The sequence below is a fragment of the Electrophorus electricus genome, chromosome 5, assembly GCF_041902795.1.
Source record: "Electrophorus electricus isolate QZ-2024a chromosome 5, ASM4190279v1, whole genome shotgun sequence".
NCBI classification, from domain to species: domain Eukaryota; kingdom Metazoa; phylum Chordata; class Actinopteri; order Gymnotiformes; family Gymnotidae; genus Electrophorus; species Electrophorus electricus.
In genome coordinates this window covers 15,394,333-15,415,674 of record NC_137501.1, presented here as the reverse complement: position 1 = coordinate 15,415,674, position 21,342 = coordinate 15,394,333, and the positions used below count along the sequence as shown (strand labels likewise).

At 43.1% G+C, this 21,342-nt stretch overlaps 2 protein-coding genes across 6 annotated transcripts; one reads left to right on the top strand and one right to left on the bottom strand.

Moving 5' to 3' along the window:
• The first annotated feature begins 27 nt into the window (after window positions 1-27).
• LOC145657875 (uncharacterized) lies at window positions 28-11,688 on the top strand. 3 transcript variants are annotated; one of them, XM_081714315.1, is made up of 11 exons: window positions 28-219; window positions 5,443-5,688; window positions 5,977-6,333; window positions 7,302-7,415; window positions 7,607-7,672; window positions 7,936-7,971; window positions 8,399-8,443; window positions 9,472-9,498; window positions 9,717-9,767; window positions 10,390-10,449; window positions 10,678-11,688. In XM_081714315.1, exons 1-11 carry the CDS (start codon window positions 132-134, stop codon window positions 10,731-10,733), a joined length of 1,146 nt encoding a protein of 381 aa, XP_081570441.1. In that variant the 5' UTR covers window positions 28-131; the 3' UTR covers window positions 10,734-11,688. The 3 variants fall into 3 exon arrangements, with proteins under 3 accessions (XP_081570441.1, XP_081570442.1, XP_081570443.1); XM_081714316.1 differs by having other exon boundaries at window positions 10,390-10,453; XM_081714317.1 differs by lacking the exon at window positions 5,443-5,688.
• An 864-nt stretch (window positions 11,689-12,552) lies between these two features.
• Window positions 12,553-21,100, bottom strand: fam114a1 (family with sequence similarity 114 member A1). Of its 3 annotated transcripts, none has more exons than XM_081714313.1 (13): window positions 20,968-21,100; window positions 18,647-18,979; window positions 18,468-18,549; window positions 17,945-18,156; window positions 17,345-17,479; window positions 16,596-16,748; window positions 16,276-16,405; window positions 15,554-15,639; window positions 15,183-15,374; window positions 14,796-14,935; window positions 14,517-14,589; window positions 14,313-14,366; window positions 12,553-14,180 (listed from the first exon to the last, which is right to left on the bottom strand). In XM_081714313.1, the coding sequence occupies exons 2-13, from the start codon at window positions 18,971-18,973 to the stop codon at window positions 14,055-14,057; spliced, it is 1,710 nt and encodes a 569-aa protein (XP_081570439.1). In that variant the 5' UTR covers window positions 18,974-18,979; window positions 20,968-21,100; the 3' UTR covers window positions 12,553-14,054. The 3 variants fall into 3 exon arrangements, with proteins under 3 accessions (XP_081570439.1, XP_081570438.1, XP_081570440.1); XM_081714312.1 differs by lacking the exon at window positions 20,968-21,100 and adding an exon at window positions 20,297-20,415; XM_081714314.1 differs by lacking the exon at window positions 20,968-21,100 and adding an exon at window positions 19,105-19,125.
• Window positions 21,101-21,342: the final 242 nt, after the last annotated feature.

Sequence of the window (21,342 nt, the reverse complement as noted above, 5' to 3'; positions counted from 1 at the left end):
ACGTGTTCAGTTGCGGAAGAACTTCAGTTAGTTGGCCCCTTTCTGCGCTAGCCAGCAAAAGACAGGACTGGTCCTCACCGTACATTCGTGCATGTCCGCTTGAGAGCGAGAGCCATCGCCACACAGTTTCCATGACGAGATCTACTGCTACCAAACTCACTGTTTTCATCTTCCTCGCTTTCATTGTGTGCCTACCAGAGTTCTTCCCTTCTGATACAGGTGAGGTGTGTGTGTGTGTGTGTGTGTGTGTGTGTGTGTGTGTGTGTGTTTGAGCCTTGATAATTGACTGTGCCCAGTCAATAGGTTTAAAAGGTATCTATTTTAACATTTAAAAGTCTGGAATGACTGTAAAGGAAGATGATTTACACTGGACAGCCAGTACTCTTGAAGGCCCACACAAGTGATCCGTGTTACAAACTGACTCAACACTTGTATATTGTATGTTACAAACTGACTCAACACTAATATATTGTATGTTACAAACTGACTCAACACTAATATATTGCATGTGAGCCTTGACAATTTAAGGAAGTGAAGAATAATGATGATGCACATGTTGTAATGGGGCTTGAACGCAGGTCCGATAGGTGATGTCGCCAACAGTCTACAGGTTGAGCTACCACACTTTAATGATTGCAGGCCCGTGTACGAAACAGTTAGATCTTAGAACAAGTAAAACGAGAGGAAAAACTAAACACCACGCCGAGCGTGGAAAAAGGGAGAGCAAAGGACGTCACAGGGAGAACGGCAACCCTGATGCACCGGGGAAACCAAACTAAAACTTCTCAAGCAAAACCAGAAAATGGGGAGGAACTTTAATGGCTAAGGAAAGCCTTGGGGGAGAGATAGACTGGAAAGGGGAAAACTGAAGAGGGGAGGGGACATGTAAAAACACCGACATGCTCGCAGGGAATAAAGGAGGTGAAGCACAAGGGCTCCCAGACCTCAATACCCAACGTTGGCTCAAAACTTTAGCAAAGACCCGGCGCTGAGTGACTGGGTCACTGGGCTTGTATAGATCTAGCCCAGCTGTTGGGCATCAAGCCTGATTAGTAGTTGTCACGGAACGAGTCACGTGGTTAGGCCGCCACGTGCAGTGGGAGGATCCTGTTTCGTAGCCACACCTGCACACACCTGTAGTGTGTGAGTCTTCTGTGTACTTAAAACTCTTGTCGTTGTGTGCAGTGTTATCGGTTATTGTTGACGTAATGTGTTAAAGGTTCATGTTAAATGTTCTTCTTATCGTTGTTAAATGTAACCGTGTTGCGTTCTGTGTTTGTAATACGTGAGTGCCGTTGTCTTTGTTTTCATTAAATGTTCGTCCTCGTCGAGGAAGTCTGTTGGCACTCAGGCTACCACTTTACAGCAGTGTGCTTCACTCGAGGCCTCCACATGTTAATATTAGATTAATATTGTTAATATTGGCCGCTATTGCTAGAAATACTTTATTATACCATTATTATATAGAGAGCTTTCACTTCGTAAGTAAGTACTTGCTGTCACGGGACGCTCGCCTCTCATGAGTCATGTGGTTTGGGCCACCTTGTGAAATGGGAGGGTCTTGTTTGTTTGTTTATTTGTAACCACACCTGCACCTGGTTCGTGTTTTGTCTTTGTGTATTTAAACCCCTGTCATGGTGCGCAGCGCTGTCGGTCATTGTCGTTGTTCAAGTCGCTAGTCCTCATTGTCCATGTTAAACTTATTCGTATTCATGTGCACCGCGTGTGTTGTGAGTGCTGTTGTCTTAGAATGTCAATAATTGTCTTGTCCACATTGATGGATTCTGTGCGTCCTGCTCTTTGCTCTGCGGCACTTTGGCCATCGTCACACTTATTTAGTTCCACTTTGGTAAAAATCCTGATCTCACCACACAGTTAAAATGCTGTTTACTGTGGAGTGACCCTGAACTACTCCTAATAATTTGCAGTGAATCCTTCAGAATGTCTAAAACATTTGGATTATCAGGGTGCATAACCTACACTATAAAACTAGTCATATTAGTATGACATGCAAAAATCACATGGAGAATTACATTTGCTGCAATTACATATATAAACTCGCAAGAAGTATTTTCCATTTTTCATTACTCATCATCTGATCATTGTTTTTGTAATTACCCAAAAATGTACAAAAGTATGGTTTCATCAATACAAACACCAACACACATGAACAACACACTTTAAAGAGTGTTCATGCACACCCACACTTCTATAATCCTGTTACATTTCCTCCTTATGTATCCTGACAAAAACAACCATCATATACCAATCACAACATATCAACAATATCCAAATCTCTTTAAACATCAGATCAGAACACAAGTTCCCCAGTAAGAGCAGAGTAACCCCAGATCAAGGATTTGAGTCTACTGGGTTCAAACTGAATTTCTAAATTTCATCCTTTGTGTACTAAGAAAAACCCCAGGAAATTACCCTGGTAACTCCAGATCAATATCACATAGTTTTTTATGGGGAGAAGCAGTAGAGAAGTAACCAACCTCTTATATGTGGATCAATACCAGGGGTGAAAGGAAACCATGTGATAGACACAAAACTGTAACATAAGAAAGCGAAGCAGGATGCGGGGACGAGTTACATTAAACAAACACACATTTATTCATACAGAAACCAAATATGACGCAGCAATGAAGCTAGCGTAACATCAAACACCGACAACAGAACCACAGGGGTTTATATACATAGGTAACTGACAAGCAATTACAAACCGGTGTGACACATGGGGGGTGTGGCTACACAGACAAACAAACACACAAACACACGGGGAGACACTTGAGAGGAGGGGCTCTGTCACGGCACTGCCCCTCCTCTCAAGTGTCTCCCCGCGTTTCGGGCTCCAGCCCCGAAGCCAACGCCAAATGGCGAAGCCGGAGGGCCGAGCGAGCCGAAACGGGCGAGAGCGAGCAGGACAGAGGCGGGGAAGGACAGGGATCAGGACAACAGACACAGGGACGGACACACAGGGAGACAGAGCAACTGGGATGGACAACGTGATGGGGATGGAAACAGTGACAGGCTACAAAACTACATAAAGGACTGTTAAAGAGTCCAGGCAAGCTGGCAGGAGCCCCAGCCTGTCCCCCAGTCGTGGGCGGGGCTGGAGTCCTACCCGACTGTGGGGGATCGCCCCTCACCGATTTCGGGGGCAGTGACTTCCGCGCACCCATTTCAGGAGGTGCACCGGTTACTTTGCCCATCTCTGGGGTGGGCACTGATGTCGCCTCCCCCTTTGCTCTACGAGGCTTAGGTACAGGAGCACGACTTCCGGGGCTGTATGCCCTGGTAGAGGGAGTTGCCTCCTCGAACGAGGTCGCCTCTAGGAGTTTCGCGTGTGCTGGTTTGCTTGCACTTAGGCGAAACCTCCTGGGCAGGGGCCTTGGGCGGTATCATACGTGTGGGAGGCTCGTCGTTCCCGGAGACGCCAGAGTGAACATCAATGTCTGTGAGAGAATCCCCATGGAGGACCTCCTCCACCTCCATCGGTGGATCCTCCCCATAATTGGACCCCAAGTCCGACCGCAGACTGACGTCACTGTATTCCCCTCTCTCTCCATACTCAGCGTAGCCCTCGGAATAGTCCATGTAGGGGTCGTAGGACCCAGCGTAGTCCGACCCTGGACCACACACAGGGCCCCCCACCCAAAATCCTGCAGTGGGATCCTCCCCTGTTGTGGACCCATGGAGCGAGGCCAGGATGAGCGAAGGTCTCTCCGCTGGACGGGAGGAGTTTCAGTAACGTAAAGAGGCTAAGCAGCATGCGGGGATGAGTTACGTTAAACAAACATACGTTTATTCACACAGAAACCAAATACGACGCAGCAATGAAGCTAGCCAACACAGACAACAGAACCATAGGGGTTTATATACATACGTAAATGACAAGCAATTACAAACAGGTGTGACACATGGTGGGGGGTTGTGGCCGCACGGACGAACATACACACAAACACATGGGGAGACACTTGGGAGGAGGGACCGTACTGTGACAAAAACATTGGGTTTTTTTTTTTTTATCAAACTGATTTTTAGTGTTCTTTTTTTCTTATTTTAGTTCCATTATTTTTTACCATTAGTCATGAGGCTTCATAGCCAGGGATCTTAGATCACAAGAAACCTTTGGGGAATTTTGGTAGCAGACTGGATACAACTGCAAACCAGCAGAATTGACTGGAGGGACGAAGAAACTCAGGGTCCACGGTCAGGCGTAGGGTCAGGCAACGAGTAGGTCAGAATATCCAAAGAGAGTCCAAAAATGGTAATCAGGTCTAAGAAAGATGGAGAGCGGGTGTGAGCAGGCAGGCGTGCTAATACTCAACAAAAGACACAAGACTCTTCACAAACAGTGATGCCAGTACAGATTTTTAAATAGCTGGAGAGGTGACAGGCATAGCCAGTAATTAGGATGATGGTGAGACAGAATGCTAGATGGGCGGAGCCATGGTAGGGTGACCAAGCAAAACACCTGATTCTCTATATACGAACCAAATTGTAAGCAAAATATTTTTATATAATGTAAATTATGTATATCATATTAATACTATTAAAAAGGAACAATCAAAGATCCCAAATGCCCTCAGGCTTCAGAAGTCTCAGCAGGCAGCCAAAGCCTCATACAAGTGAGCAGACAGCCTAATAACCATGGCCATGGGTGTCAATGTTGTGTGTCTGTCAGTACAAAACTATCAATGCAATCAATACATCAGTCTATCTGCAACCACTGGGCCCTTCACCAGTCTATTCAGTCTCTCCGTATGTGTGTGTGTGTGTGTGTGTGCGCGCTCAGACAGTGGTTAGGAGGAGTGACAGCCCATAACGATGTGCCTGTGAAACTGTTTATTCCTGCTTGCATTCGATTGTGTGCCTCCCTGCACGCTCTCTACTGACCGGATGTGCCTTTTTGATTGGTATTTGTTTTGTGCTTGTAGGTGTGATTTGTAGCACTCTAGTGCATAGTAAATCGCACAGCATGTTTTAGCTACTTGTTACCACTCAGAAATTCAAAAAAGGTTTATATTGTGCAGTCATTAAACATGAAGCCTTTCATTGCTTTCTCAATATTTTTCTCACAAGATATCTACAGACACATTTTAATACATAAGCCTGTATGTTTTATATATATATATAACCACACCTGCACCTGGTTCGTGTTTTGTCTTTGTGTATTTAAACCCCTGCCATGGTGCGCAGCGCTGTCGGTCATTGTCGTTGTTCAAGTCGTTTAAACGCTTGTCCTCATTGTCCATGTTAAACTTATTCGTATTCATGTGCACCGCATGTGTTGTGAGTGCTGTTGTCTTAGAATGTCAATAATGTTTGTTAAAATTAAAGATCTCTATGTTTCTTACAAGAATTCATAAAAAATATGTCTTTAATTTTAACAAACAGCGGTCAAAGTTTACTGAACCAGCATTTTTCTATCTCCAGAGATACAGATCCAATTTTTCTGTTTGCCCTTTGACCCCTGTGATACTACAAGTGGGCATGCTCCTAATGGTGAAGGACAGGACTGTGACGAGACACCTGTAGTGTCTCAGAATGAGGGTGGAGCTAAGCCCCTGTGTAAAGAGGAGGCCAAAAACACGACCAATCAGGATGAGCTCGTAAAGGACTGGTTTGTGTGTGAAACCCAGACTGACCTGCAGAGTCTCCATGACAACACTTCACTCTCAGGTGTGATAAAGTCGTGTGTTTACTCTAGACAAGCTCTATATATTTTTTTCTGTTTTTGATGTCGGATGCATATTTATAAGTTAGCAAGCGGATCCTCAACTACGGGGATTTTTGGGGTCAAAGCGCTTAGCTCTCCCAGGATACAAGAGAAAAGGAGGTAGAAAAAAGTCCACAAAACATTTATAGTGAGTAGTGAGTGGTTGTCTTTTCCTTTGTGTTTGAAAGGTCATCATATTTTAGCTGAGTCATTTCAGTTAATTCCACAGCGATTATGGATTGTTCTTCCAGGTGTGGACGTAGAGATTGTGCTGGATCTCCAGACGACGAAACTTTCTCTGCAGAACGTGACCGCACGTGGCCGCTTGAACTGGAGCGGACTGCACGGATCTTTCCAGAACGTCACGTTGATCCACTGCTGCGGGCGACCAGAAAACAAGTCCCACACGCTGCCAACAGGGCCTTCGAGACCAAACGCGTCCCAACCCGTCGTGCCTTCAAAACCACTCCCCTCCTCAGCAGAGCCGAGCTCAGCACTGAGTCCAGGACAAACCGACTCCGCCTTAAACCTCACTCGCAGACTGCACGTGAGCCAGTGCTTCCTTCACTACCCGGCAACAGCTGTTTCCAGGACACCTGCTAAGAAAGGTGAAAGAGACTGGACCGTTCGGTGACCTCAAGCTGTGTGTTTGATTTCTTAAAGCCCTCCATTATCCAAGATAAAGCTGAAAGACTTTGCAACAGACAGGGGTTGCATCTGAACAACTACATAACATTTCTCCTAATGAAATTTGCTTGTAAATTTCTGTCCCGGAGAGGCATTTTACTAAAAGACATTTTAGTAAAGAGAGTAAAGAGACTAAAGCCTGACAGGGACTTTTAATAATCTAATGTAAAAAGAACCTCCAAATCCATCCCATCCATTGAGCATCTGCTGGAGGTTACACTCCCGGTTGGACAGTGAATGCTTGAATAATGTTAATGGTAAAAATATGAGGAATAAAAAATATTAAATATAAATTTCTCCATTATACTGTGCATGATGGAACTCAGAATCATGGAGGTAAAAAATAAAATAAAATAAAAAATAGGACACACACAAGACAGGCACTGAAACTGGGCTTTTGGCAGTCTGACCTTTCAGGCGTTAAGTCTCCAGACCTCGCTTTAAAGTTCAGCGTTTTTAGTGAGGGTTGCGACCAACTCATTCTGAGAAAACTGATGTAAGCATGAGACAACACTCTAGACATTCAGAACCCATTCCCCTCTCTCTCTCTCTCTCTCTCTCTCTCGCTTTCATTCCCCCCTTATAAATCGAATGTGAAGTTTAGCCAAAGTCATCTTTTATCCCGCCTATTGATTCTGGCAAAGGGGGAGACTATATTTCAACTTCACCATGGCAATACGTCTCTCTACCTTGTAAAGAGCTAGACTGCCTCAGAACCACAAAACTTTCAGACTGAGTCATTCAAGACGATTATGTTATTGTGGATTGGACTCTAAAACTGTTAGATATCGGGGGAAAAAATCGTAACACCAACAGACATTCGTTACACCCTGAATTTTATGTGCATGCACTTTATTTGTCTCTCGCCACCGTTCTTCTGTGTTTTTAGGTTACTGGTGGTGCATTACCGCCACTGTGTGGTTGGTTCTGGTATTCATCGTGGTCATAGTGGTCCTTATAAGTTTTGGGGTTCAGGTCTACACAAAGAGGAGCTGTTCTCACAGTAAGTCCTATAACTTCATAGTCATTTCGGAATGCAAATATGACACTCCTGACAAAAACATGCAACCACTAGGGAATACCATTCTGTTTCCTTGAGCTGATCTGATATGATGCCCTCTTATCTCTCTCTCTCTCTCTCTCTCTCTCTCTCTCTCTCTCTCTCTCTTTCTCTCTCTCTCTCTCTCTCTCTAGAACAGACTGTATCTGTCCCATCTACTGTCAGCCAGCCAAGAAAGCTTTGTAAACAAAAAAGTAAATGTGAGTAATACAAAAATGCAAGAAGCACTTCAACATGTTGCTGTATGACATTAGCAGTTCTAAGGCCAGTTCACTATTCTGCTGTATGACATAATCAGATTAGAGGCCAGTTCAACATTTGACTGTATGATGTAAGCAAATCTAAGGAAACTTCTGCTTTTTATCCTTTAAAAGTAATGAATATTTAGGTGTTGTAGGAGTTTTGGAGTTCTGTTGTAGTCCTGTAATTCCATTTTTAATTCTGTTGTGTTTTTGTTTTTTAGCTCTAGGTGATTTGCCAGATTTTTTCCACACAGAAGGTATGTGTGTGTGTGTGTGTGTGTGTGTGTGTGTGTGTGTGTGTGTGTGTGTGTGTGTGTGTGTGTGTGTGTGTGTGTGTGAACCTACATACCTACTTGTACATGCATTCATGCAAATAAGAAATGTGTAATGTTTTCTATGGATGTGAAAACCAGCACAATATTTTAAAAAATGTATTACAAAAGAAAGCCAATATGCTTTTCTACCCATATTAGACATTTTACAGCTGTCAGAGCTAAAACAATCAATATAATTAAACAAACATCAAACAACTTGAGGTCCATGTGAGATTGTACTGATGTTATTCTCTCCTGTTCACAAGTGGTTTGCCGAGCTTTTCTTAGGATAGGGGGAGCGAGCCGTATTGCTATTGTTAGAGCTGTCAACCTTTAATGTGTCTCTATCGTGCTGTGGGCATGTCTGCAGATGAGCTGCTGTTCGTGGAGGAGACTCTCGCAGAACACTCAAGAGGTAAAAACAAAAAACAAAAAAACAACAACAACAACAACAAGGGGCTACATCCCAACCTCCCCATTCTGGCCTTTGTCCTCATCAGCCATGCCAGCTTTGAAGTGCAGATCAAACAGCCTATCCAGGGTCCTGCTTTTAGCACCTTGGACAGTGATCTTATCCATAAATGACTGGTGACCGCAGAAGCTGACTCTCGGTTTGCTCTCGGTTTACCTAGGAGTCAGGTGTGATTGGAAATAAGCCAATCAGTTACGTTAACTGTTCAGTCGACCAGCAGTGATTCCAAAATCCAGGACTGCAATTAGAGCCAAGATTCAAATTTAAGCTATGCAGTGCCATGCATTCTAGACATTTCCTCAGGCTTGCGTTTTTTTCCCATTAAAACATGTCTTTGTTTTCCTTTTTGAGATCTATAAAGAAATATACAAGAGAGTTAAGAATGTAGCCATGGGCAGGAGTTGGCACTATCTTTTACAGATCTTCTTAATCCAGTCCTTTAGGACCCTCTGCCGGTGCACAGATTCACTGTGTTCCTGGTCTCATCAAACCCTGGCCAGGTAATGACGAGATCTACAGCCCTTGATTAGCAGGTTCAGGTGTTGGGACATAACAAAGACCGGATTAGTATCCCTGAGGACTGGACTGAGAATTTCTGGGTGAATAACTATAAATAAGGGCAATGCTCACTGTATAGAGTGCACTGAGGTTTACATGAAATCCACCTCACACAAGTTATAGACCCAACTGCCCTCCAGAACTGATATACTGCAACTCATACCTCATTCTGCACAGGTTTTATTGTGAGACTTTTATTAAGTTATGCTGAATATCTTGGGCATATCTCTCTGGTTGATTTTTCTGATGTTATTCACATAATGCTTAATTAATTTATTTCTGGAGAGCTTGCTGGCAAAATATCAGTTCAGCCAGATTTGATTAAGTGTGGAAATAGCTCATGTGGACATAAACGCTTGTATGTGTATGATTCACTGCGTTTTCCTCAATGTCCGTTTCTTTTGTTTAACCAGGGCTCTTCCCAATTATTGAGACATCTGGTAGGAGTACACCACCCACATACTCCTATTCTCAAAACCATATTGTGTCTATAATAAATCTGATTCTGTATGGGAAGGTTTTTCCTTCAAAATTGTCCTAGGAGAAGGTTAACAGTATTAAAATATGGATATTTTAACTGGATATGGATATTTAATATCCATGGACACTTAATGGACTTGAACTATGTGCATTTGCATGGCTGTGTTAAATCTTTCAGGGGATGAAGGAGAAGGCGAAGATGTATCTGACAGCACAATGACAGAAGAAGGTATGTAGACTCAGAGAAAAAGACACTTTGTGGAAATACTGAGAAATATTTTGAATTATTTAAAACCCCAATATAGGCCAACTTTCAGCTTAATCGTTTACTTGATACAGTGATGGGTGCACAGCTGTCACCTTGAATTTGCACAGGTACAGCAGTTAATTCTATTACAATTTGCACAGGTACAGCAGTTAATTCTATTACAATTTGCACAGGTACAGCAGTTAATTCTATTACAATTTGCACAGGTACAGCAGTTAATTTTATTACAATTCATGGGCCAAGAAATTTCACATATATCAAGCACATTTACAGTATTAAATATGGCAACCAAAAGTTCTAAATATGTTCAAGTAACTGCAGTTGGCTCTAAACTGAATAAAACTATCACGATAAATTGAGAGAAGAAGGAAAATTAATATCTGAAACCTTTCGTTGGAAAAACCTTAGGTTTGGGCCATTTCATTGCTAGTAGAAATACAGTTTTAAAATACAGTCACTATAATAATCTAAGTTTCAGTAATTTATGTTTAAGGTTACATTTAACAAATAATGAACCACAAACATATATAGAAGTGATTTCTACTTGCCAAAACCAGTGTTGTGACAATATATTATCTCACAGGGTCTAAGGAGTCTTTGGACATGGGCCAGACACCAGCACACACCCATTCTGACTACTTAAGTAGGTAACTTTCCCGCCTTCAGCTGAAATGGCAACCAAATCAGCAGCAAACTGAGTGAATAAATTAGTCTTAAATTACAGACGATTGTATTAGGGGTGTGGCATTTGTCACCCCGCCCCATTCGCTCACACAAGTTTGAAGGTGGCACAGGAATATTGTGCTGCACGTTCACGTACAGAGCTTTTGTACTGATTAATGACTGCTCCTTTCTCTCTCTCTCTCTCTAGCTTACCTACATCATCGAGGCAATTTGTTTTCTTATGACAAAGATGGAGGGATGTAAACATAAAAAGGAGAAAGAACAACTTATGTCTTCATGAGGAAAAACTATCAGCCTTCACAATATTATTTCAGTGCTCTTATATATGGTGTGATGGAGCTACCCTCCACCAGTGTGTTCATATGGACTCAGTGTTTGAGATGCACATACGCTGTGTATATATAAATGTATATATGTATGCAATTAGCACACAGGAATTCTTTGGTCAGACTTTATTGATGTGATTTACTGAGTGATGATTGACATGCATGGAAAAGGTGTTATTTGTTGAGGACCTACAGGGAACGAGAAATGAAACGAACTCCCCCATATAAGCTTGAGGGGAAATTCAAGAGAGAGATGTTTTGAAGTTTATTGATAGTGGAGAATTTTTGATTGATGGATTTTTCCTTGAACTTGTAAATGCTTGTAAATACTAGTTTCCTTTTTTGAATATTATTTGTTTTTTATTGGATATGGTTGTTCATCTGCACTGGAGCACTGGGATCCAATAAACACCTTTTCTTTTGTAGCACACTTGGATTGTACCATGTGTCTTTTCCACTGGACCATTACATATGGTAAGAAAAAAAAAATCCTCATTCATTTTCACCTTTAAGTTACATTAAATTACCTTAAAGGCCTTGTGTTGTATGCATATACATTTTTTACTCATTTTTGTCAATTAAGATTTGTAATAAAAAGGATTTGTAATTTTAAAAAAGCAAAACTCATTGTATATATACTCATTGTATGTGTGAATGTATACATGTGTATGTATATGTGTATGTATATGTATACATGTGTATGTATATATGTGTATGTATATTTCAGGGAAACCACTTTCTCAGCATTTGTTTTTTACTTTCCCTGTATTTGCTTTTTCTGTTGTTTTGTGTTGTTTGTATTTACTGTACCTTCTTGTGCAGCAAATAAAAATACAGTGTGGTTTCTGTCTATTTACAGAGAACAATACTTACCTTATGGTTTCCGTGTAATTAATGAAAACCTTTATATAGACTTAAATTCATTTTAAATTTGGGGGTCATAATGCTCACAGCACTCAACCAAACCTATTCCAACACCCCCTTAATCACATTTACATTCGGACGATAACGTTAGTAGTAAACTGACAACCCTACGCCTCACCCAGACACGAGTACACGTTGAAATAAGCATTGCTCTGTGGTTGAGACTGTTAGACCTGCAAAACCAGCATGTTAGGCCGGACATGGTAAACTACTACTCCCACAGCTGTGCACGTTAGTGAGGCACTTTCTATTTTAGCCTGGCGGTTACGAGACGATGCGGCACTGGACGAATATGCGAGCAAGGCGCTCATTTTCCAAAGTAACGAGCCATTTCTCAACGTGGTCCGACTCAAAATCGAAAGTAACGAGCCATTTCTCAACGTGGTCCGATTCAAAATCGAAAGTAACGAGCCATTTCTCAACGTGGTCCGACTCAAAATCGTACAATGAAGTTGAAGACAGAGGTATAAAAGACGAGTGACGCTTGTCTGCTGAACTCACACAAGTATAAAAAAAAAAGGCTGTCGAAAAGGGCAAATGCTTTTAAAAAAATGTTTTGTTTTGTTTTGAATTGCACTTCATACCCCCCACGATCTAGGAAACTGTGGTGAATGTCAGAAAGCCGCACTGTAACTACCCGCTCATGATCGCGTTCCTTGTTGTCTTCTTTACATCTGCTGTAACAACATTTAAGCGGCGATAGTATTTTATATGTACCAGTTCATACGGGGAAGTTTCAACCTAAGTTCCTGGAAATGACAGCGTTAAAGACAATAAGTTACACTTTAAAAAGCGGTACGTATTATAAAGCGTTGCCGTTATTTCTTTATTTTTCAGTCTTAAGTCATATAGAGGAGATTATTACCAAACTATTTGTCTGAATAACTTTGGTGGCAAACAGCATGCATCTTCCCTTCCCTTCTTACAATCTTCAGAACCATATCAGAGTTGTAGATTTGAAGAATTGCATTTAGATTTAACTTGTCAATAGCAACTGCAATGGAGTAGCAGCTGGGGCAGCTACAGAATGCACAAGCCCAGGGGCCGTCAGCTGGGATCAAACCTGGCTTCTTGGGCTTTGTAGCTGGAACGCCACCATGGTAAAGCACCTTGTGAATGCAACACTAAACTACATTGCTAGCATACAGCAATACACTGGTTTATGTCTTTCTTAGACTGTTCAGAGAAAATAAAACAGTAACTGATCCCTCTGTTAATTTACTCTCAGATTAATGCCACAGATCAAAGTTAAAGTTATTTTTAAATTGAAACATCAGTACAATTAAGCACACTCTACAACACTGAACAGCAGTCTTTGCTGGTTAGTCTGAAAACACAGAAATGCTTTCTGTGGCCACCCAGCCTGAAAAGAAAATCAAGGCAGTCCAAGTGTCAACCGCAATTACAACTTAACATTACAACCACCAGAAACACCTCAGTGTACTTCTCTGTTATACAGTACAAGTTCTTACTCAATCAGGGTAAAGCGTGCACTGACGTCTTTCCGTCTCTCACTAGTGAACGTGCCAGGTTTAGGAAGCAATTGACTCACTGTGCCTGCATTGGCAGTACTGGGGGTTTTGGACCTCAAAGACTTTTTTTTTCAGTCATACCTTAAAAGTAAGCAATGAGATGTCTTAACCTTTCAGATTGTAGAATTTTCCATGTAGGTCTAGAACTGGAATGTTAACTACTGTTATTCACAGCTAGATAACATGAATAAGGACATCAATAGAATTTCTAGATCTAAAAAAAAAAGTCATTAAGAAAATGATTTTTTTAAGTGTAAAATATTGGCATAAGCATAAAACTTATTTCTGTCAAACTAGGACTTCAGACATTTTTTGGGTTATCTCATTTTGAAACAGTGTTAAATCTGTTGTAGGGTTTGTCTGTGGATTGTAATATGGATAGTTAATAACTTACTTTCATCTGCATTTGCTCATACAGTAATGGAACACATTTAAAGTTACAGTATGTTACATGGATAGACACTAATGGCTTCCTCAATAAGTTATTAGTTCCCATATTATTTTCTGAATTACATAAGAATATTTGTGCATGTGTTTTGCTGTACACAAGTACAAATTGCACTTTTTGCAGGAGTTCATGAAATAAAACAGCACAATTTCCAACAGACACTTACACACACACACACACACACACACACACACACACACACACACACACACACACACACACACACACACAAACACAAACACACACACACAAACACACACACACAAACACAAACACACACACAAACACAAACACACACACAAACACAAAGACAAATCCACACATGGCAAACTGCTCAGTCTGTAGGGGATGGTTGTTTGTTGGGGCTAGCTAAGGCCCTGCTGGCCTGGATATGGGAGATCTGTAACACTGGCAGCAGGAGCTGGAAAGCGTTCTGGATGTAGGTAGTGCTGTTAGAGCCCTGTGTAGGAACACACACACACACACACACACACACACACAAATACATGTACCAATATACACACAAAAGAGTGGCAAGAGTAAATTTGATGAAGTCGTTATTATCGTTACTAGCATTACATTACATTAATACCTCAAGCATCACGCTGTTCACCAGAGGATTCAATTCTTCTGCTTTATTCTGACTCTGAAAGAGGAGGGGTTTAGTCTTTAAGATAAACAGAACACTTAAAAAAAAAATAACACAGACTTCAGACCTGTATTCTCCTGCAGTGCCTCAGTGTGAGTAAGTGAGGTGCTTGCAGACTTAAACTGATCTCTGACCTATCACACTCACCCCTACTGCCAAAAGTGTGTCAGAGAACCTGTGCGCCAAGCAGCCCACTTCCTTGCACATTGCAAAAGTCAACCTGAAAGGTCAGAGGTCAAAGGTCACAGTTTAGAAATGAGCAGTAAAAATTAAAAATAAGACCAGGCAAAAATAAGTACAAATTATAAGTTAAAAGTTAAAGTAAAGAGTTTAAACAAGCACTACATGCTTGAACCCTAAAAAATGATACCCCAACCTATTGACAGACACTGCAGGCACGCACGTACGCACCCCACCCACACACACCTGGAGAGTATTTTGGCCTGCTGGACTGCTGGTTTCTCTACATCTTGTCCATGCAGAATCAGTTCGGCCACCTTGTGTAGCTGTTCTATACTGCGAGCAGTCACCTCTGCGAGACTGCCTACTGAGGACAGATACACACTCTATATACACATACACACACAGAAGTGCACACACAGTTAGACATTTGCCTATGCAGACCACTGAGCTGAAATATGTACATTAACTATATTCTTGCTGAAAGACTGTTCATGCCAGTGCATGAGTGCCATTTCCCGGTCCACTGCACTGAAGTTGTTTAAATCATCCTGTTAAAAACTGATCAGTCTCACTGGACATGTTGGCAAAAAAATAAATAAAAATCACACAGGCCCCAACACTGATCGGCACCTGCAATTTCCTGTTGGAGCCGTCATCTGCTGCTTTCCTTTCCACCCCTTCCTCCCCACCCCCTCCCTCCGACCCCAGGGAGGGGCACGGGGCAGGACCGTCTTCCCTCGATTCCTCAGATGCCTGCGTAGCACCGTCCGTGGCGACAGGCTTTTCCGCTTCCCTCGTCCAGTCATAGGCCTTCACGCGAGCCTGTGAAGCAGTGAGACGTGCATGTCATGACCAGAGACTCGGAGTGTGCACGTGTTAACCCTGAGGGTAAGAATAAAGGCAGAGAACAAGGGAGCGAAAGACAGGGTACCGAGAGGAGAGAGAGGTTGGGAAAGAGAGAAAGAGGGGGGAGGGGAGAGGGACAGTTGAACAAATTGTACCTTGTTCAATTTGTCTGGTGTAGCAGCAACATGCAACTCAAAGAGCAGCTCTGTGAGTACACTGACAAACTCTTCCCCATCAGCAGCTAGACAACACACATACACACACACACACCAAAGAACGCGTTTAACTCATCAAAGAAGTGTAGTGCTCACAAATACAACAGAAGAGAAATTAAGGGATCATATGGATTACCAGTTAATTCAAATTAACGTCAGCATTTCATTCGGATTAATCTTTATGAATGTGGATTTGCAAATAAATAAATAAGCAAGCAAATTGTGCTGTAGCACATTCCAAAAAATATCTAATCCAGAGGCTCTTAACTGCAGTCCTGGGAACAGCTACCCTGTACTGTTTCGACTGGTTCGACTTTTCATCATGGCCAAGCCCTCGGTAGCTGGAGCAGGAAGAAGTGTCACCGGGACTACAACTGAGAACCTTCATCCTAAATGCTGATGCGGTCTAAACCAGCATTATTCACACCACTTTATCACAACTGGATCAAAAGCAAGAAAACTCCACTTTGATTCGCAAATCAGAATCTAATCCAGCACTAATTCATAAACCCAGTTTCAATCACGATCCAGATTGATCTGATAATTACCCTTCCTATTTGGATCCGATTGGCCGTGGGATTATAATCTGAGGACTATAATCTGAACCTTCTTTCAGGACTCACGTAGCGAGCTAAAAGTCTGAACTTGGGAGCAAAGATCACCGTTTTCCCCTGAGCCTGGCTGCCCTTCCTCTTCCTCCTCCCTGGCGATGAAGAGCTCCTTAATCTCGATCAGATCTTTCTTCAGGCGCTCCAAGCACTCCTCCTCCAGAGAGGCAAGAGCAGCCTGAACCTGAGAAGAAGGAGGACAGAAGGAGTGAGAGATGATGGGGAGGCATCAAACATGAAAGGAAAGAGCAACGTGACAAGCGGTGAGAGTTAAAACATCACAGTCGAAGAGCTCAACCTCTCCATATGTGGGGGGGTGTGCGCCTGTGCAGATGTGTGTGTGTGTATATATATATATATATATAAGTGCTCACCCTGCATTCACTCTCATTGGATAGCATCTCCAGGGCCTCCAGGTGGGACAGGCCTTGATAATCATCAAACAGAACACTGTAATGGGCCGTGGGCTCAGTCACCACCTGACTGCTCAGTCTTTCATACTCCTTCTCCTTAGCTTCCCTCAGCATCTACACACACACACACACACACACACACACACACACACACACACACACACACACACACACACACACACACACACACACACACACACACACACACACACACACACACACACACACAGATTTATTATCAGAACACTTGATGCTTGTAACAGTTGACAGGGGTCAACACTGTGGTGTGTCTCTCTGCAAGGGGAGTTCGGGTGAGTTTCCCATCTTCAAACATTTTCTTCCATGTCTACAAAAACAGCAAACATCTGAGTTTGCCCCAGCCCCAACATTCACATGTAGATTGAGAGTTAAAAACACAGACCGCCCCCCCACACACAAACACAGACACTATTTCCCACACGTGCCACCAGAATCCAATTCACCACATCCGCACGACATTAACAGCATTGGGGTGAGGTGGCAGCATTCATGGTGTGATGTTTAGTGGCATCGGGAGAAGATGGCAACATGTATGGCGTTTGGAGGCATCAAGGTGAGATGGCAGCACTCAATGTTTGATGTTAGTGTCATGGGGGGAGGGCCATGGCAGCGTGTGATGGTTAGTGGCAGAGGAGCAGCATTTACTGCTCGTCGCTGTGCCGCCCGCTCACCTGTGAGAGGGAGACGGTTCTCTCCATCAGTATTTTGGTCTTCTTAAAGCCCGGGTCACTCTCTGCCAACACCGTCATCGTTTTCTTTCCGATGAATTCCAACGCATCAAGGCCTCCAGTCAACACAGACTTACCCTGAGGTGCACAGACACAGAGAACGGAGAGAGGGAGGGAGAGAAGGGGATAGAGAGAGAGAGAGAAATGAAAGAAAAATGACTGAACCATCTCAAGGCCATCAGTATTCACCGGGTCACCACTGTAGCAGATTGGCTGATTCTGTTAATTTATTCAACCATCGCTTAATCTATCCTAATTCATTCATACTTGAAAGAAAGAACAAAGACTATGCCTAGTTCACAGAGATAGGCTAAATATAATATTCACTAATAACAAGGTCAGAGTTATGGATAAATGGATATTAGTGATAGATATTATGGATAGAGGGATATTAGGGATAGATTGGACAGGTAGAACGAGACATGGTGTGACAGGACACAGGACACGCCACTAGACGGACAGGTGGAAAAACAGGAGGATGGACAGACATGCGGATTCATGGAGGGACAGACAGACAGACACCAGTGGCAGGCAAGAACTCACAGTGTTCTGCATGGCGCTGGTGATGGAGGACAGCATGCCCCGGGCCGTGGTGCCAGGCCGTCCCGCCAGGTCGTCCACCGGCTCAGTCGCCGGCGACAACGTGCCGTCTGGTTCAGAGTTCTCCACTGCCTCCTCGGCATCCTCGCATGTCGACGTCTGACGACCCCGCAGGGTCACACCCGCCTTCTCCCGCACAGAGCTAAGGCCATGACCTGTGCACAGCACCGCAGAAAGAACAGAGGGGTCAAAAAGCATTGCTAAGAAGGGTCAAATGATGTCTGAGGTCTGCAGGTATGAGAACATTTTATGTTTAAGTTTTTTAACTCAATTACATAAACAGAATGTTGTCATTATATTGAGAAAAATGGCCCTGAGAGATGCAGAGAGAGAGAGAGAGATGCCAGTAGGAATGTGCAAAGTGTAAAGTATTCTGTCCCTCTCAGGTTCCCATAGGCACTGACCGCCTGTTTCAGTTACTATAGTAACAGATCTGTGGCAGCAGGGTCGCCATAGAGAGACGTACCCACTGTGGAAGTAGCGGATGTCAGTAGAGCCTTTCCCCAGGAGCCCCATCCCCAACCTTTAGATGTAGATTGTTCTGAGGGCTAAACACACACACACACACAATGTAGACACACAGATGCACATTAAAATTACAACCCCTTAAAAATGGTACATCACCATGAGAGTATCGTACAGTACCTCCACCTCCGCTTCAGTAGCTTCTGGCTCCAAGTTCACCGATTCACTGCAATCAGTCGTTTGAACCTTGGTGCCATCCTGTGATTGGTCCTGTGACTCCTCCTCAGCCTGTGATTGGTCCTGTGACACCTCTTGGGCCTGGTTGGCTGGAACTGCAGCACCCTCCTCTCTTGTCTCATGCTGTGGTTCGCCCAGAGTGGGTGGAGGAGCAGATGGAGGTCGGGGTGTAACGGCTTCAGCCCCAGGGGGGTGCTCATCTGAAGAGGTCTCGAAGAGCGGAGGGTCCGAGCGTGGGGAGGGGCCTCCCACTGCCTCCTCTTGTGACATGGTGCTCTGTGAGTACACAAACAAACATTACTACATACCCATTCAGTGTTGCATCATCAGCACAGTCTTATTGGCTACCTGCAAAGCAGAGTGTGAACATAGACCTTGTTCCCATCATTGCATCTGCTTACCTAGCACTTCTTTGCTTTTTTTGGAGTTGTATTTGTTATATTAGATCCATTTGTTTTATCTATCTGTTTGTTTTGTATTTAATAAACTGGAGTAATGTACTGGAGAAGTAGTTTAAAAAAAAACAAGCCCACATCTTCAGTAGTTCCTCATCTGCCTGCCTAATGCTTTTCACTTTGTAGTTTCACTCTGCTCCGTCTGTATACGCCTGTGCAGCGAGTTTAGCACACACTCGTCACCCAGCTGACACTGCCTTTAGTTTGCGTACAGTACGGACTTGCAGAACGAGCTTTTTTTCTCCCAAGTGAAGCTTTCCATCGTTCCAGTGCTCACAATCACAATTTCATCGATTACAACACAGCACTTTAGCATTTATGTGACCACGGTTTTAAACATTCTTTTAGCAACACAGGAAATAAATTCTTTGTGGCTAATGGCTACACGTTATTGAGTACAAATGCAGACTACTGTGTTACTCTATTATCTATAATCTTAACACTTTTTTATTAGATGTGAATTTCATTTCTTTCGATATTTTTCCTAGCTTTTTTCCACCAGATAGTTTTATATTTAAAACATGAATTAACTTTATACGACTCATCCTCATGGAACTTACTGGATCGGTGTGTTTGTGTTAACATACAGCTTCGCCCATTACACGACTATTCTGACGGACAGCTTCTTTTGGGCTGGAGTTCTAGCAACATCTGGTGGCGCGTATAGGTAAGTACGAGACAGTTTTATTAACTTTGTCAAAAGATATCCGTTTCGGCAGAAATACTAGCGCGACCATGTCATTATGTATTTAAACACGAGACAATACTTTGGTTGACATCTAAAGTTAATCATGAGAAAAAAAAGTATTTACTTGACTTTTAAATGACGAGGATTATTCTAAAATGTCTGTGTGCTAAGGAAGCTTCCTTTTTTGCTTAGCATTGAAATACAACCGAGGTGTTTTGAAGAATCGTAATGTGAACACACAGAAACATGCCAAATCCAAATTATTCTAACGCTGCAAAACAATAACAAATAGAAACGGCGTAACTTCGCGAGCATCTCAGCAGTTACACCGTGTTTTGCAACACGTATATTTATACTCAAATGCACGCACGTATTATTATTACGCATATATTAGTACGTCTATGTTCATTTTAATAATAAATTATACGCATATAGTGGTCCGCATCTTACCAGCCTTGCTGACAGTCTCGCAAGTCACACATCCCTTCCGCCCATCCTCGCGCCACGTCGGCACCCGGGCCGTGCGCGGTGCACAGTGACGTCATGTGAACTTTTCAGAACTCCTATAATAAAGCGGGACGGGGTGCCTCGATTTATCGGTGTTTTTCAGGTCGAAGGGAGCATAATATTTAATATGCACCCAACCCAAAGAAACGTTCGTGCTAACCCTGTTTAATTAATGCCTTTTATGATTTGCCTTCAGAGAAATTGCGAATTTTGAGCGGACCGCAGACAGTCTTCCGGGATATGCGGTCGGTTTTTAGGAACGGTCTATGTGTTCTCGATGGGGGGATTTCTACAAAATCCGATAGGAAGGCTTATGAAAATAACAAGTGAGACGCTGACTATACTGTTCCAATACGATAATACATGACGGGAGATAGGGAATGCTGGTATTCCGTAACCTACGGGGAAGTGTATATAAATATTGAGGGACGAGGGGAGTCGTCTCTCTTTCTCTGTAAGAGAGTAAATCAGCTTTTCATGTCATAAAATACCTGATATTTTGGAGTCCGGTGTGTTATGCTATTAATGAGAAGGTTTTTTCCACCTAAAACAGTAGGCAAGGGAGTGTAGTGTCGGTGTTTTCTTTGAACTATTTCCTCAAGTCCATAGCTCACCTCGCCTTGGTGGTCTGGGAGAGTGGCCGGCTGAGCAAAAGTTGGATCATTTTACCTCGCCCATCCCACGTGAACTGGCAGCTCTTGCGGGATTTATACAAATATATAACATTTCTTTGAAGAACATAACATTAATTTTCTCATGTGAGCGTAATATCCACACACACGAAGCATTTAATTAGCTTACGTCCCGCATTAACGGCAGTTTGTGGATAAGCTGTCGTCATGGAGCCTTCCCTTGGCTCGCGCAGCTGCCTCGCTCTCACGAGACTGTCGTGGTATGTGCCGTCGTCACGCTTCGGTGGCGCCCGTGCAAGCGCCGTACCGAGCCAGGCGGAGACCGGTCTGCGTAGCGCCGTGTTAAGTCGAACCAGC